Raw genomic sequence first — 15,494 nt, 5'->3', positions numbered from 1 at the left:
AATTCTTCATTCTTTCATGGAGTAGTAAAAGGTCATCAGCGAAACAACAGGATAAATGGACTTGAATTTGAAGGGGTCTGGGTGTCACAGCCAGACGAACTCAAGTCTAATATAAAAGAATACTTCCGTAAGCTATTTTCGGATGAGAAGTTTCACAGACCTACATTCGCTAGCAATGGTTTCAAAACACTATCTTCGATACAGGCATCGATGCTGGTGAAGAGGTTTTCCAAAGAAGAGATTAACGCAGCCGTTTGGGAATGTGGCGATAACAAGGCACCAGGCCCGGATGGCCTCACTTTTTGCTTCATCAAACACTTTTGGGAGACCGTGGAAACGGATTTCCTAATTCTCCTAGACTATTTCTACGTTCACGGCAAGTTAAATCGTGGCTGTAATTCAAGCTTCATCACCCTAGTGCCTAAGACTGACAACCCCATTCATCTAAAAGACTTCCGGCCCATTAGTCTTATTGGATGTATATCGAAAGTGGTCTCTAAAGTACTTGCCAACAGACTCAAACATGTAATAAATTACCTGGTAAGTGATACACAAACAACATATATTGAAGGTAGGAGCATTCTGGATGGGCCGATCATCATAAATGAATTGGTGGCATGGGGCAGGAAATACAAAAAGAAAATGCTACTTTTTAAAGTGGATTTCGAAAAAGCTTTTGACTCCTTGAACTGGAACTTTCTCATATCTGTCCTCACACAAATGGGCTTTCCCGCTCTTTGGAGAAAATGGATTCTTGGCATACTATCGTCCACCAGAACCTCCATTCTAGTTAATGGTTCTCCAACTTTGGAATTCAACGTACAAAAGGGTGTTTGACAAGGCGACCCGCTGTCTCCGCTCTTATTCATCCTAGCTATGGAAGCACTGCACGTAGCATCGGTCAATGCAATCTCGCTTGGTATCCTAGACGGGGTCAAAACACCAAATGATGGGCCGACAGTCTCACACCTCCTATATGCGGACGATGTCTTATTTGTAGGAGATTGGTCGGAAAAAAATTTTAGTAATCTTGCAAGATTGCTTAGATGCTTTCACTTGTCCTCCGGCCTCAAAGTTAATTTTAATAAAAGCCATCTATATGGTGTAGGTGTCTCAAAAGAGGATATTGCCAACATGGCCTCCATTCTACATTGTACAACGGGATCATTTCTGTTCAACTACCTTGGACTCCCGGTTGGTGCAAATATGGGATTGGTAAAAAATTGGAAACCGGTAATTGAAAAGTTCGAAAACAAACTCACCCTATGGAAGGCACGTACGCTCTCTTTTGGCGGAAGGGTAACTCTCATTGAAGCGGTTCTTGGTAATCTACCCACCTATTACCTCTCACTATTCAATGCACCGACTCAAGTTATCAAACACTTGGAACGGATACGTAGAAAATTTTTATGGGGTGGATGCTTGGAAAAAAAATAAAATCAGTTGGGTTCCTTGGTTTAAGGTGGTGGCCCCTAAGGAGGACGGTGGGTTAGGCATTGGTAGTCTTACATCCGCAAACAAAGCCTTAATGATCAAATGGAGAGTGAGGTACAAAAATGAAGTTTCGGTTTTATGGGCAAAAACAATCACAGCTATACATGGTGGGGACAGGTGGCATTCCAGTATCCCATTAAAAAGCACAATTGGTGGGGTATGGAACTCTATCATTAACATGGGTAGAGTCTCACAAAACCCGGTGGTAGATGCCAAAGGAAGAACGACACCGAAAATGGGTAGGGGTGATAAAACTCTGTTTTGGCTGGATGTTTGGGTTGGAAACAACACTCTATGCGAAATGTTTCCTGGCCTTTATGCATTGGAATCGGATAAAAGATGTATGGTCCAACAACGATACAGAACAACAAATACAGGAACCGAATGGATATGGGGCAGTTCAAACGGGCTGACTCTTGAATCTCAGCAAGAAGAATGGGCTGCGTGTGTCATACATTTGCAGTCAGCAGTATTAGCACCTGGCCTGGATATTTGGCTATGGAAAACGGATAAAACTAGCGAGATATATAAGGTAAAAATGTTAAGAGCTGAACTTGATCACATAAGCTCCATTCCGGAGACAAAAACACTCGTATGGTTACATTGGATTCCAAAAAAGGTTAATTGCTTTCTCTGGAGAGTTGTGCTAGACCGTGTTCCTACCAGAGAGGCATTACTTACCCGAAGAATCCCGCTTGCTTCAACTGAATGTGTTTTTTTGCAATGGTGATTTGGAATCAATAAACCATCTCCTAATCACGTGTGACTTTGCCCAGCAGATTTGGACCATCGTTTTCCAATGGATTAAGATACCCATGCCCCGCTTCATGCTAAGTTTCACTCAAATGCTGGAATATATCTCATCCTACAGTACCCATAAAGAATTAAAAAGAGCAATTCATGTAATCTTGGCTGCAACGTGCTGGAACGTCTGGAGAGCAAAGAACGATTTCATTTTCAAACTTAAACCTCCTCAATTGCCGAGAATGATAGGGGACATAAAGGCATGCTCTTTTCTACGGATAAAATCTCGGGCCGGACACTCGGATATAAGCTGGGAGAAATGGAGGGGCTTCAAATTTTCGAATTTTCCATTGTAATTTTGCTGTTCTTATTTCCTTTTCTTTGTTTTATGTACTGTTATGTATCTGAGCCTCTGGCTTGATCTTTTTAATTGAAAAATTTTCGCCCCTTGTCAAAAAAAAAATAATAATATGATACCGACTGGGGTCAAGGCTAACTTTATATTAACGATGAAGCATAACAATTGATGACAAAAAACTCAAATAACTACTAGAACCTATATCTAAACTTCCATTATAATATTATTATAAAAAGTTATCTAATCTCTTAAGACAGTTATAAAAGCATAACTTTTCAACATCTACACTGTATAATTATATTCTACATTGATGTTACATTTGTGTTATCTTAGTATTTTAAACCTTGCAATGTGTCCATTAGCTTGCCACATAAGTTTTCAATTAATGTGCTTCACAACCAAAAAATTAGAAGCTGAAATTTCGTAAAGTACAGACGCGATGTATTTATTCTATAAGATTTATGAAATGTTGTTATGAAAAACCTTGCCACATAAGCCTAGCATGTCAACTTTGTTAAGAAATTAAAAAAAGAAGTTGCTAAACTAATTAACTAAATCATTGTTTATGGAGTTGACAAATGATCAATAATAATACCTTTATCTTAAAATTTGATTAATAAATGTCCTCATAATGAAACAATTAATTGTTATACTGAGTTGTAATGAAGCCAAGTGCACGAATACTAATCGTTTTCTAAACCTAATTCTTTACTTTATAGCAAAGGGTGCTACTTTCTACATTCTACAGAATGGCCCTAGCAAGGGTGCTACTTTCTACACCCCCCTATTTACTTTTTTCACCCCCTCCTCTCACATACTTACAGATGGGGCCTGCGTGGGACCGACAGTTTTCCTCTCACAAGAGGGGGTATAATCAGGAAGAGGGGGGGTGTGTATAGAATGGCCCTATAGCAAATATATATAGATATAACTTATATTTGCATCAAAAAATTCATTATGCATGCATATCTTTTAAAGTTTCATGTTCTTTATTTACTGAGTACATACATATAAAATACTACATACATACATACATACATACATACATACATACATACATACATACATACATACATACATACATACATACATACATACATACATACATACATACATACATACATACATACATACATACATACATACATACATACATACATACATACATACATACATACATACATACATACATACATACATACATACATACATACATACATACATACATACATACATACATACATACATACATACATACATACATACGTGCGTGCGTGCGTGCGTGCGTACGTACGTACGTACGTACATACGTACATACATACATACATACATTTATTAGCCAAAACATAAATGAAAAGAACATCGGATGAACAAACTTAATACAAACAACAAATTGTATGTGTAACATACACATAAACAACAAATTGTATGTCACTAGTACAAAAATGAACAAAAGATGCTATGGGTGTTTTCAAAAGATGCGGTTAGTAGGTTGCAACCCTCTTTTGAGAAAAAACCGTGAAGCCCTTTATTTCAATGTACCTAGTTATTGGGGTTTATATATAGGGCTAGATTTGAAGTGAGATCGAATACCCTCTTTTGAGAAAAAAAAAAAAGTTGAGAATAAATCTTAAAGTCTCATTATACATCTTCGGTTTTCAAAATTTCTTTGATATAGAGTAACATACAAAATTTCTTTTAACAAACACTATGGGTGTTAACCACTTAACCGTATCAGGTAGGCGTGTTGATGAATTGAATTGTTTAGCTCGAACACGTAAACTACAGACAATTTAACCTCGTGTAACTCAAACACGTCCCCCTTAATACATGTGTGCGTTTCAGACGGGTTGATGAGTAGTAATCAGTTTGTACAAACATACTACATGTTGGTGAAGTCTAAAACGTAGGTTAAACGGGTTAGTGGGATAACATATTTAATTAAATAGTTCACGGGTCAACCTGTTTAATCAGGCATGTTAATTAGCCCAAACGAAACCTGTTTAATTAATGCGGTCAAGACTTATGAGTTATAAAAAACTACGACTGCAATAAAATTAAAAGAAAAAAAAGTTATTTAGATAATGTTCTCATGCTAATAATTTGTTCTCGCATGATCCCATATATGTAGAAGTGTGTGGGTGTATGACGTGATGTAGAACGATGTATATCAATGCTCTAATTATACCTTTTTGTTAGAAACTCATTTTTCTATTATATCTTATAATGTATATTATATGTATATACATGAATGGTTGGAGTTATTTGTCTTGTAATGATTTTATTAACAACTTGGTTTATAAAACATCATTTGACTTTAATTTTTCTATTGTTAAGTACGTTGTGATTGCTTACTAAATTTATTCATGTCCACTAAACGTCTATGAAATAGTAATTAACTAAGTCGAAAGCATATAGTTTATAATTAAATGTGAGAACTAGTTTTCATTTGATGAAAATGACAAGAAGTTAAGAATGAGAAGAAGTAATTAAACCAGGGTTAATTAATACTTAGCTTACGTGTGACATAATTATCTAATATTATTTAGCTTATGTGACATGATTATCTCTCATAATACTTATATAGCTCTATAGCCAATGAGATAGTAGAGAAAACACTTAAAAGATTAATTAGTCTTACCACGTAACATCTGGTTTTGGATAAACTAAGTTAAACAACAGTCATTGTTGATATGGTGTCGTTGATGGGAAAGTATAGTTATGTTTATTTCATATATATCTTCAAGTTGTTTGTTTACTGTTTGGATATTTTTAACATGAAGAGTTCATATTTCTCTATAGTTAATCTAATACAGGGTTTGTTTGTAAATATTATATCCTCATAGCCATTTACATTTTAACACTCTTGTATAGTTATATTGATTTAATATAGAGTTTGTTTGTAAATATTATATCCTCATAGCCATTCACATTTTAACACTCTTTTATAGTTATATTGATTTAATATAGGGTTTGTTTGTAAATATTATATCCTCATAGCCATTTACATTTTAACACTCTTTTATAGCTAATTTGTTATGTATTTTATTGGCAACAAAAAAAATAAGTCCTCAAGATTTAACTTAGGGGTGGGGTGGTAATCAATCATCACTCACTCATCACTCACAACACCCAATCAAGTTCCGCCATGTCATCAATCATTTTTCCATCACTCACAACCTTTTTTAGTGGCAATGGTCATCACTCACAACACCCAATAATAAACCCTCACACCCCCTCACATCCATTTATCACGGAATGTGCCATAACGCGTGAAGTTTATCACACACACATTTTATCACTCGTTAAAAAGTTAGGTGGCGGTGGGAATTTGTTTGTTTTCCACGCGTGGAAGAAAGTATCACGGGAACTTTTGTTCCCCACCCCGCCTCCCCTTAGACTGGAGGGTATGGGGCCGTCCCCATGCCCGTCCCCATCTCGCCGCCCTTTCTTCCCCACCCCCTTGCTCCGGCGCCGGGCCAGGCCCGTCATGTCCGTCCTCCACAAGCCGGGTTCGACGCCCCTCTCTCCCACACAAACACCTATACATACATACATACATACATACATACATACATACATACATACATACATACATACATACATACATAAAGGGGTTCATCCCCCACCCCTAGGTCCATCCCCTTTAGGCCCCGTTTACGAGGCGGTGACGTGGCGGCCCATCCCCTTAGGGATGAGGCTCTCCATACCCTCCATTATTAGCAAACACCAACTTCAAGAATAAGGAAGCTAACCCAAAGATTGGTGTTTTTATTCACCATAAGTGTTTAGTTTTTTATATATCGGATTTTTAACCGAAACCGATCCATACCGAACAACGGTAAATCAACCATCGGTTATAGTTATGGTTAATACTTTTCAATTAACTGAACCCTCGGTTAACCGGCCATTAGTTAACCGAACCCACCGTTAACCGACTTTGCACACCCCTACTCGTTATTGCAACCGAAATAAAAAAGATCCATAAAGATAAGGTAGTGATATACCTAAAAGGATTACGACACGTATTTCACATCGACAGGAAAATATAAAGTCGAATATCGGTAATGGTTCTAATAGTACCACTGCCGGCATTGATGTTCGATCAGAATGTACGTGGTGCTTATATTGTTGGGATTGTATTATGTCCGATTCGTCATGATACTGGTACGCGGTACATTCGCTATAGCTCAAGTTATAAAATAAGTACTCAAATACAACTCCGTTCAAAACTTATTTGATTTACTCAACATGTAATGTAATGGTATAGTTTTCATATTTTTATTTTAGTAAATAAAACAGTTAATTTAAAAATTAACAGTAGGGGAGAATTGTTTGTTAAGCAAGCGAAATGCAGCAGCACTGCGTAGGACCATATGATTGTGTGGGGACAGTGGGAAGCAATAGCAACCCACGCTCACTGCCACACAGTGCCGGACCGGTGCTCCACAAATACCAGCCAATTGTGAATCAGGTCGGTGATGGCTCAACCCACTCCCACCCTTGGTGGCGCCACATCGATTCACGACAGCATGCTCTCAACTCAAATTCTATATTATTAATCATTGATTTAGGAGAACCTAATTTAATATTCAACATATGGTTATTGTAAAATTAATTTAATTAATTTATACTAGCGGTACTTCTTCGCGCTACACGGCGAAAATTCGGTCAGTATCAACACTAGTTCATTACGCCACTGACACTCCCCATAGTAATTGAAAGATAAAAAATCGTGATAGCCCAAAAATGTATCAACGTACGTTTTGCACCAATCGAAAACCACAAAAACGAATGTCGGTAAAGGAACCGATGTTCGGTTGGAATCAGTTCGGTTCATTAGGGTACCGGCACTCGTGTAGATTACTAAAAAAAACTCGGCTTTGTTTGCAATTCTATTGTCAAAAAACTTTATACTAAAATGTCGAGACAAAAAGTTAAACGAAGTTGTGTATTCAACTTTTGTTTAAAAGTTAACGAACGCAAGTTATCAGACGAAAAATAAAATAGTTTAAATGCGTATATTATTTAAATTAACTTTAGTTTTCATATTCCTATCACATTTAACATGTCATATTATGATGGTAATAGTAATGTGGTAATAGTAACCTGGTAGTCGTTCATAATTATATATCTTTTTCAGCATATTAGAATTTTATTTATCTTCAAAAATCATATACACAAAAAAAGATAACATGGAGATCAAGATTCAATTAAACTTTTACCTTGTGACAAACCTCATACACCATTAGATTTTCTTAAATTGTATTATCGGATCTACATTTCAATTCAACATTAGACCTTAAAAGCTAGTTCACACATTGCTTCAAGAACTAATCTTAATGTTTATGCGTTGTCGAAGGGTAAGGTTTCCCTTTAGGGGAAAAATTGCGTTTTAAAAATAAATGCTAAAGTTCAAACTTTAGCAGCCAGGGTTCGAACTTTAGCTTAGATTCAAATAATCTTCTACTTGATTCCTTGAATGAGCTTTTATCCTTTTTTGTTTCAGATTTTTAATTATGGATATCATGGATGACATCCTAAATTAGTAGAAAAGAATTCAAATTTGACATGTAATTTAATATTAGGACATTATTTGAGCATGAATGAACTTTATTTATATTATTTTGTTGGGCAAATGTAAAATTTGTTGTTTGCTGAATGCCGAATGACCAAACGGTCAAAACTAAAGTAAAACTATGGAATTAAAGTTTTTTTTTTTTTGAAATGTGAACTTCATTAAAAACGCCAAACCCGAAAACCGGGAGGCACCAAACAACAACGAACTACATAATTACAAATTTACGCCAATTTTCCCACGATAAATTTTTACACTTGGATCTATGCCTAGCCCATAAAAACCCATAAGACTTCACATCGCTTAAAATCTTCTCAATATGGCACCTCCTGTTTCTGAATCTATTATCATTTCTAGCCTTCCATATGCACCAGCACGCAATAATAATAACACCATAAAAAATGGACTTGACCGGATCCTTTAAAGCACAGAACTCATGAGCCTTCAATAAGTCTTGAAACGAGAATGCGTAAATCTGCGGCACCTTACACCACCTGCTTATTGCGTTCCATATCATGTTAGCAACATAACATTCTGTGAAAAGGTGTGAAACCGTGTCTTCACCATCATTGCACAACCCACATACAGAATCAGTGATGAAGATATTCCTCTTACGAAGAGCGTCTACCGTTGGGATACTACCTAAATCCGCCCGCCACGCGAAGACATTACACTTAACTGGAAGCCACTTACACCACGAGAAGTTAGAGCGAGACACCGTGCCGTATCCTTTAATAAGAACCTTTTTCACCGCTCCGACACTAAAGTCTTCAGCCCCATTCCCAATCCAAGCCCACTTATCCGCACTACCAGAGACATAAAAATTTTCCAGCAGAGACGAAAGCTGAGACAACTCAGCCAGCTCCGAAGCCGACTCAAGCGGCCTTTTCCACTGCCAAATAAACCTATTACAATCGCTGCCAGTCGAGATACGCTCACTGATTTTAACCTTTCTGTTGACCTCAAGTTGAAACAAAATCGGGAACATGTCTTTAAGTGGATCACAGGAAACCCACGGATCGAGCCAGAAAGCAATACAATCTCCTTTGCCCGGGACACCTCTAAAAAAGCTTCTTAGCGGAATACCATCTATCATCGATCTGGCAACCCATTTGACAATTTTATTCCACGGACCTCCAATGTTATTCCTAACCGGCAAAAAGTCCCAGTTCCGCGGGCCGCAATGGATAGCGTTAACCACTTTACACCAAAGATCATTTTGCTCCACCTTAAACCGCCAGCACCACTTTGAAAGGAGAGCCAAGTTAATATCTCTAAGTTTGCACAGCCCAAGACCACCAAGATCTTTAGGAACCGAGACCTTATCCCAAGCCACCCAATGGATTTTTTGACCCTCTTGGGAACCTCCCCAAAGAAAACGTTTTATCATACCTTCCAGGTCCTTAATAACTTTTACCGGAGCTTTATAAATGGAGAAATAATAGGTAGGGAGGCTTTCAAGAACGGACTTAATGAGCACAAGCCTACCACCGATCGAGAGAGATTCTGCCTTCCATTTCGATAATCTGGCTTCGAAAACATCATACACCGGTTTCCAGTTGTTAATGTTACTCATATTGGCTCCCACCATAATCCCCAAATACCGGAACGGAAATTTATCCGCTTTACACCCAACCAAGGTCGCTTGATCCTCCACCTCTCTCCCGTCGACCCCCAAAGCATACAAGTTTGACTTGGAGAGATTTATTTTGAGACCCGAGCAAACATAGAAAATCCGCAGAATCCTAACAATGTTTTTCACGTTAACTGGAGACCACGCTCCCAAAATTAAGGCGTCATCCGCATACAAAAGATGGGAAATACAAGGACCACCATTCGGGATTTTGATACCTTGAAAAATACCTTCTTGCATAGCTCTATCCATCAAGCCGGAAAGTGCTTCCATAACAAGTAAAAAAATGAATGGAGAGATCGGGTCACCTTGCCTCATCCCTTTTTCGCACTTGAACTCGAACGTGGGAGATCCGTTCACCAACACCGAGGACCTCGCTGAACTGAGGATTCCCCATATCCACTTGCACCACAAGTCCGGGAAGCCCATTTGACGCATAATATCGATAACAAATAGCCAATTCACGTTATCATACGCCTTTTCGAAGTCGATTTTTAGCAAGAACATTTTCTTCTTATTCCTTTTGCACCACGCAATAATCTCGTTGACAATAAGCGGCCCGTCTAAAATATACTTGCCTTTGATAAAAGCTGACTGAGAGTTGGACACCACTTTTCCAATGACTAGCTTCAACCTGTTTGCTAAGATCTTCGAGACCACCTTACTAATCACCCCCACCAAGTTAATCGGCCTATAATTGTTTAAATCTACTGGATCTTTTATCTTCGGCACCAACGTAATAAAAGACGAAGCGCATCCCACATTCAGCTTACCTTCTTTGTAGAAGTACTCCAACAACCTTTTAAAATCATTTTCAAAAACACCCCAATAATGCTTGAAAAACTTCAGGCTGAACCCGTCAGGCCCGGGAGCGCGGTCCCCACCACATTCAAAAACGGCCTCCCTGATTTCCTTACTCGAGAATGGTTCCACAAGTAGATCCCGATCCGAATCAGTCAGATGATTAATGCCATTGTACACAAGCTTCGGCCTGTCCTTATATTTTTCAACAAATCTGTCTCTAAAGAAAGAAAAGATCTCCTTCTTAATTAGTTGACAAAACCCAATTTTGATGTAATGTTATTATATAGGGTAATTTATGTGGTATTTTAGTTATAGTAATATTTCGGTAATTAGTTAAGAGGTGTTGAGTTGTCAAAGAAGCAAAAATTGTTTTGAAGGTGTGTTAATACTATCAAGAAATACATGATTAGAGAAATCGAAAAAATCCTAGAATTATGTTAGAATATGAATACCTAGTTGCAATTCTTGTTTTAAGGAATTAAGGTGGTGTTTTCTCTTTTGCGGTTGCGGAGACGAGTCGGTAGATCATTTATCTACAGCATGCATGTTTGCTTCAGTCGTTTGGCAGCATATTAGCGCCTGGTGTCGTGTTGCGATTTTTTTCGCCTTTTTTTCAGGGACTTACTTGAGATGCACAATCATGTGGGGTTAAAAGAGCCGGCCAAAGGTATTTTTCAATGGATTGTTATTATTGCTAGCTAGAGTATTTGGAGAGCTAGAAACGAGCGTACATTTTCCAACAAGGAGCCGCGGATAGAAGATATTATTTCGGAAGTTAAATCGATTGGTTTTCTTTGGGCTATAAGTAGATCTAAGTGAAGTCCTTAAGTTGGGATAATTGGTGCAAATTTGTTATCATGTAGTTTCGTTGTGTGGCCTCCCCGTTTTATGGGTCGGTGCCCTTTCTAATGAAGTTAACTTTCAAATAAAAAATTTCTCAAATATGTGATGTTATGTTTCATCCAAATCCTTATTCAAATCAACTTTCAACCATGTGCACATATAAAACCCAAACCTCGTAAAATTTAACAGAAAATCTAACAAGGTTTGTTATATTTTTAACATATTTAAAGCACATATCAATCCCGAAGCTCGCAAAATCTAACAGAGTTAGGTATATTTTTATCATATTCTATATATATAGATATATATAGTACCTTCTTCTGTTTTTAGTGATTTTGTCTTTTTTTTTTTTGTTAATTTTTTTTTTGCATGATAAACTTTAAAGAGTTAGTTTTTGTTATTAAATTTTTTCTTACGTTTTTTTCTGGATTTTGTCGTCGTTTAGTTGTTACTTATCACGGTATTTGATGATTACATTTGGTCCCACAGTTTTTTTTACCACCTAAACTTTCTAATACGTGTCAACATAAATTGACTTTGTATAGATTTTACATCACGTAAGTCACTTGTGTTGTGTTAAAAACTCGTACTTTTGTTCGTTCTCCGGTTTTTGTTGTCGTACGTTTGCTACTTAACACGATTTTACTTCCCTGCTCTGCAACGTTGGTTGCACGGTTTTGCAGCCCCCGCCCTTCAAAGACTAGTTTAAAAAAATTACTACTGCTCTAGCATATCATAAAATATAAAAGAAAATAAAACTCTTTAAAATAAAGGATACTTAATTACTCAATTTGGGTTTTGGCGCATGGCCCACGGCCCACCATAATCCACACCCCAATACTACGATCATTCACAATTCCCCTTCTATCTTCTCCGACCAAACCAACACACCCACCCCTCTGCAACATATTCAAAAATTCGTCTAAACAAAATACTCACACGATAGATCCTAACAATGGCGATGGTTTTTCCTCTGCTTCATTACTTGATAATTATAAAATGAGTGAATGAATGAATTTATAGCAGCTTTTTTTCCTATCATCACCTTGCACGTATCTCTGCCACCAACATCCAACACGAAAACGACAACAATCCCAAACCAACATTTTATAAAATATATGCACACACACAGAGAGAGATAGAGAGAGAGAGAAAGAAGAGAGAGAGAGAGAGAAGGTTACAGATAATAATAATAATAATATTTATATTTATATTTATATTTATAAATAGTGTATGTAACAAACCCAAATGTTCCTAAAACTTTCACTCTAAAACCCCAAAATTAAACAAACACACCCTCTCTCTCTCTCTCTCCCTCTCTCTCTCTGTCTCTCATGTGTTTTGTATGTACCTCCTGCTGCTAATGGTGTATCATCATCATCATCATCATCAAACGCTAATTCCTTATGAGACTACCATTTCCAACAACTTCCCATCATCATCGTTTCAGATTATTCTCTTCATTTCTCACCTTCTTTCAACCCACCTTTTCTTCTTCTTCTTCTTACTCCTCCACGTGGAGCCTCAATCACAGTAATAACATTCACATGGAACCGTCAACACTCACCACCACAGCCACCACGACAACAACCACCACCATCACCACCACCACACGTCGCCGTAAACGTAAAATCGTCATCATCATGGGTCCCACCGGCGCCGGAAAATCACGCCTCTCAATCGATCTAGCTACTCGTTTCTTCCACAACGCAGAGATCATAAACTCAGATAAAATGCAAGTTTACAGTGGTCTCAACATCACAACAAACAAAATCACCATTGAAGAACAACTAAATGTCCCCCACCACCTTCTCGGAACAATTGACCCGACAAAACCCGTCTTCACACCTTCAGATTTCCGAAAACTCGCATCGGAATACATCTCCGACATTAAACTCCGACGAGGATTACCTCTAATCGTCGGCGGGTCAAATTCCTTAATCTATTCACTAGTTACAAAACGGTTCGACCCGAAATCAGACGTCTTCAACGGACCCGACCCGGACCCGGTTAGTACAGAGCTTCGTTACGATTGTTGTTTTATCTGGGTTGACGTATGTTTACCCGTTTTAAACAAATATTTATCAAAACGGGTTGATGAAATGTTGGATTCGGGTATGTTTGAAGAGCTGGTGGAGTTTTTCGGGTCGGGTGAGAATAATGTTATAAACAAGTCGGGTTTGGGTCAGGCGATAGGGGTACCGGAGTTTGAGACGTATTTTGAAAAGTTTCCGGGGTTTGGGAGATCGGACGGTGGGGATGAGAGTGAGGATGACGTGGGACGATCTGAGGCGTACGATGAAGCAGTGAGGAGGATTAAGGATAATACGATACAGCTGGCGAAGAAACAAGTGAGTAAGATCCTACGGCTGAGAGACGCTGGATGGGATTTGAGAAGAGTAGATGCAACGGAGGCGTTTAGGGCGTTGATGACGTCAGATTCCGGTGGTGGAAGGGTGGCGGAATTATGGGAAAAACAGGTGGTGGAACCAAGCATGAAGATCGTGAAGCATTTCTTGGATGAGTAGGTTTTCCAGCTATTTCCAGCCCAGCCTTCATTCACTCTACAAATTTTTAATTTTTTTTTTCTTATTATTATTTTTTTTTTATAATTTTTGATTTATTTTTTTCCACTCAATGTAAAAGTTTCTTCATAATTTGGGGGGTTCGACATGGGTTTAGCCGGTTAGGTAGGTTAGGACGTGGGTCGAACCCATCTGACCGGATGGCTCGACCAGTTTTGAAGCATTAGTGATCAGTACACGCCTTTTTGATGATAAACTTATAGCAAACTTCAATTCCACATTTTTTATATATTCATCAGCAATTTGCTAAATGTTGGAATATGAATTTAAAATTGGAGTTTTGAGTTTGATTTATATATCATGAAATCGGAATACATAAAAACATAAGTTGACCTTTTTGCTGCCCAAAAGGGTATCTTTGGACGCATTCTATTGTATGCCAAGACAAACTTGCAAGTGCCGTTAAGATGTGAATTTTGATGTTTTAAGTAGAGGTGTAAATATTGTCGGGCTGAGAGGTTAGCGGGTTGTTGGGTTTTGTATTGACGGGATTGAGAGGTTAGTAGCATGTTGATGACGGGCTGGATTGAAATGTATGAACTTTAACGTTTACAAAAACATTAATATATTGATGAAAACAAAAAATAAAAATGAAACGATGTAATTTGAACTTGAGCCATTATTTAAACACATCATAATATGGTTGATCAGTTTAAACAAGTTGAAGAGTTTTAAACATGTAATAAAGTTGTTTACATGATAAATATGTCGCAAATGAGTTCACAAGTTAAAATAATATATATAAAATGGGCTGTTATATAAGTTTAATTATGAATCATGAGTGTCTAGCCCCTGTATTATAGAGATTCGACATATTAATTTAAACACGATTTGTTTATCAAAAGTGATATTGAAGGGTATAAAGGGTTCATGTAGAATAGAGTACTTTTCCAAGAAGAAGAAACAAAATAACAATTCACTTTTTTCAGTTTTAAATATTTTAAAATATAAGGAAATAATCGAAATACAGTGTTAAGACACATCTCTTTTAACATTCTTACAAATATATAAATAAAAATCCTTCTATTTTTAGAATCTAAACATAGGTAAATGTTTAAAAATGAAAAAAGAAAAACAGATGAACAAATTCGTTTAATTTGCATTTTTACATAACATTTCCAAATTTCGGAACTATAAATTAGCAACAAATTTATGCTTTATGTTGTTGTAAAATAACATTAAAAAAAATAGTATTTTTCACTTTTAACCCATAATTTTTTTTAACCCCTATGACTTTTTTACTTTTAACAAAAAGTTTTTCATCTTTTGCAATTTAACCCCCCTTCGGTCCCCAGGACTTTTTATAAGAAGTGTATAAAAAAAGTAGTAGTTCGCTTTGGTCCAGAGGATCTGATCCAAACGTAGTGGTTCAATTTGGTCGATAGGATGGTTGCCTCTTCAGGTATCAAATATAAGAAGTGTATAAAAAAAGTTCAGTCTTTAGGTTAAACATGT

General features: G+C 37.2%; 1 protein-coding gene across 1 annotated transcript; it reads left to right on the top strand.

Annotated features, from left to right (window-relative positions):
- Positions 1 to 12,694: 12,694 nt before the first annotated feature.
- On the top strand, positions 12,695 to 14,290 carry LOC110915128 (adenylate isopentenyltransferase). The gene has a single exon (XM_022159768.2). The coding sequence runs from the start codon at positions 12,861 to 12,863 to the stop codon at positions 13,980 to 13,982; it is 1,122 nt and encodes a 373-aa protein (XP_022015460.1). The 5' UTR covers positions 12,695 to 12,860; the 3' UTR covers positions 13,983 to 14,290.
- Positions 14,291 to 15,494: the final 1,204 nt, after the last annotated feature.

This window comes from Helianthus annuus, chromosome 16 (genome assembly GCF_002127325.2).
Source record: "Helianthus annuus cultivar XRQ/B chromosome 16, HanXRQr2.0-SUNRISE, whole genome shotgun sequence".
Taxonomy (NCBI): Eukaryota; Viridiplantae; Streptophyta; class Magnoliopsida; order Asterales; family Asteraceae; genus Helianthus; species Helianthus annuus.
Note: the sequence above shows the minus strand (reverse complement) of the source record. Positions and strands in the feature narration are given on the sequence as shown.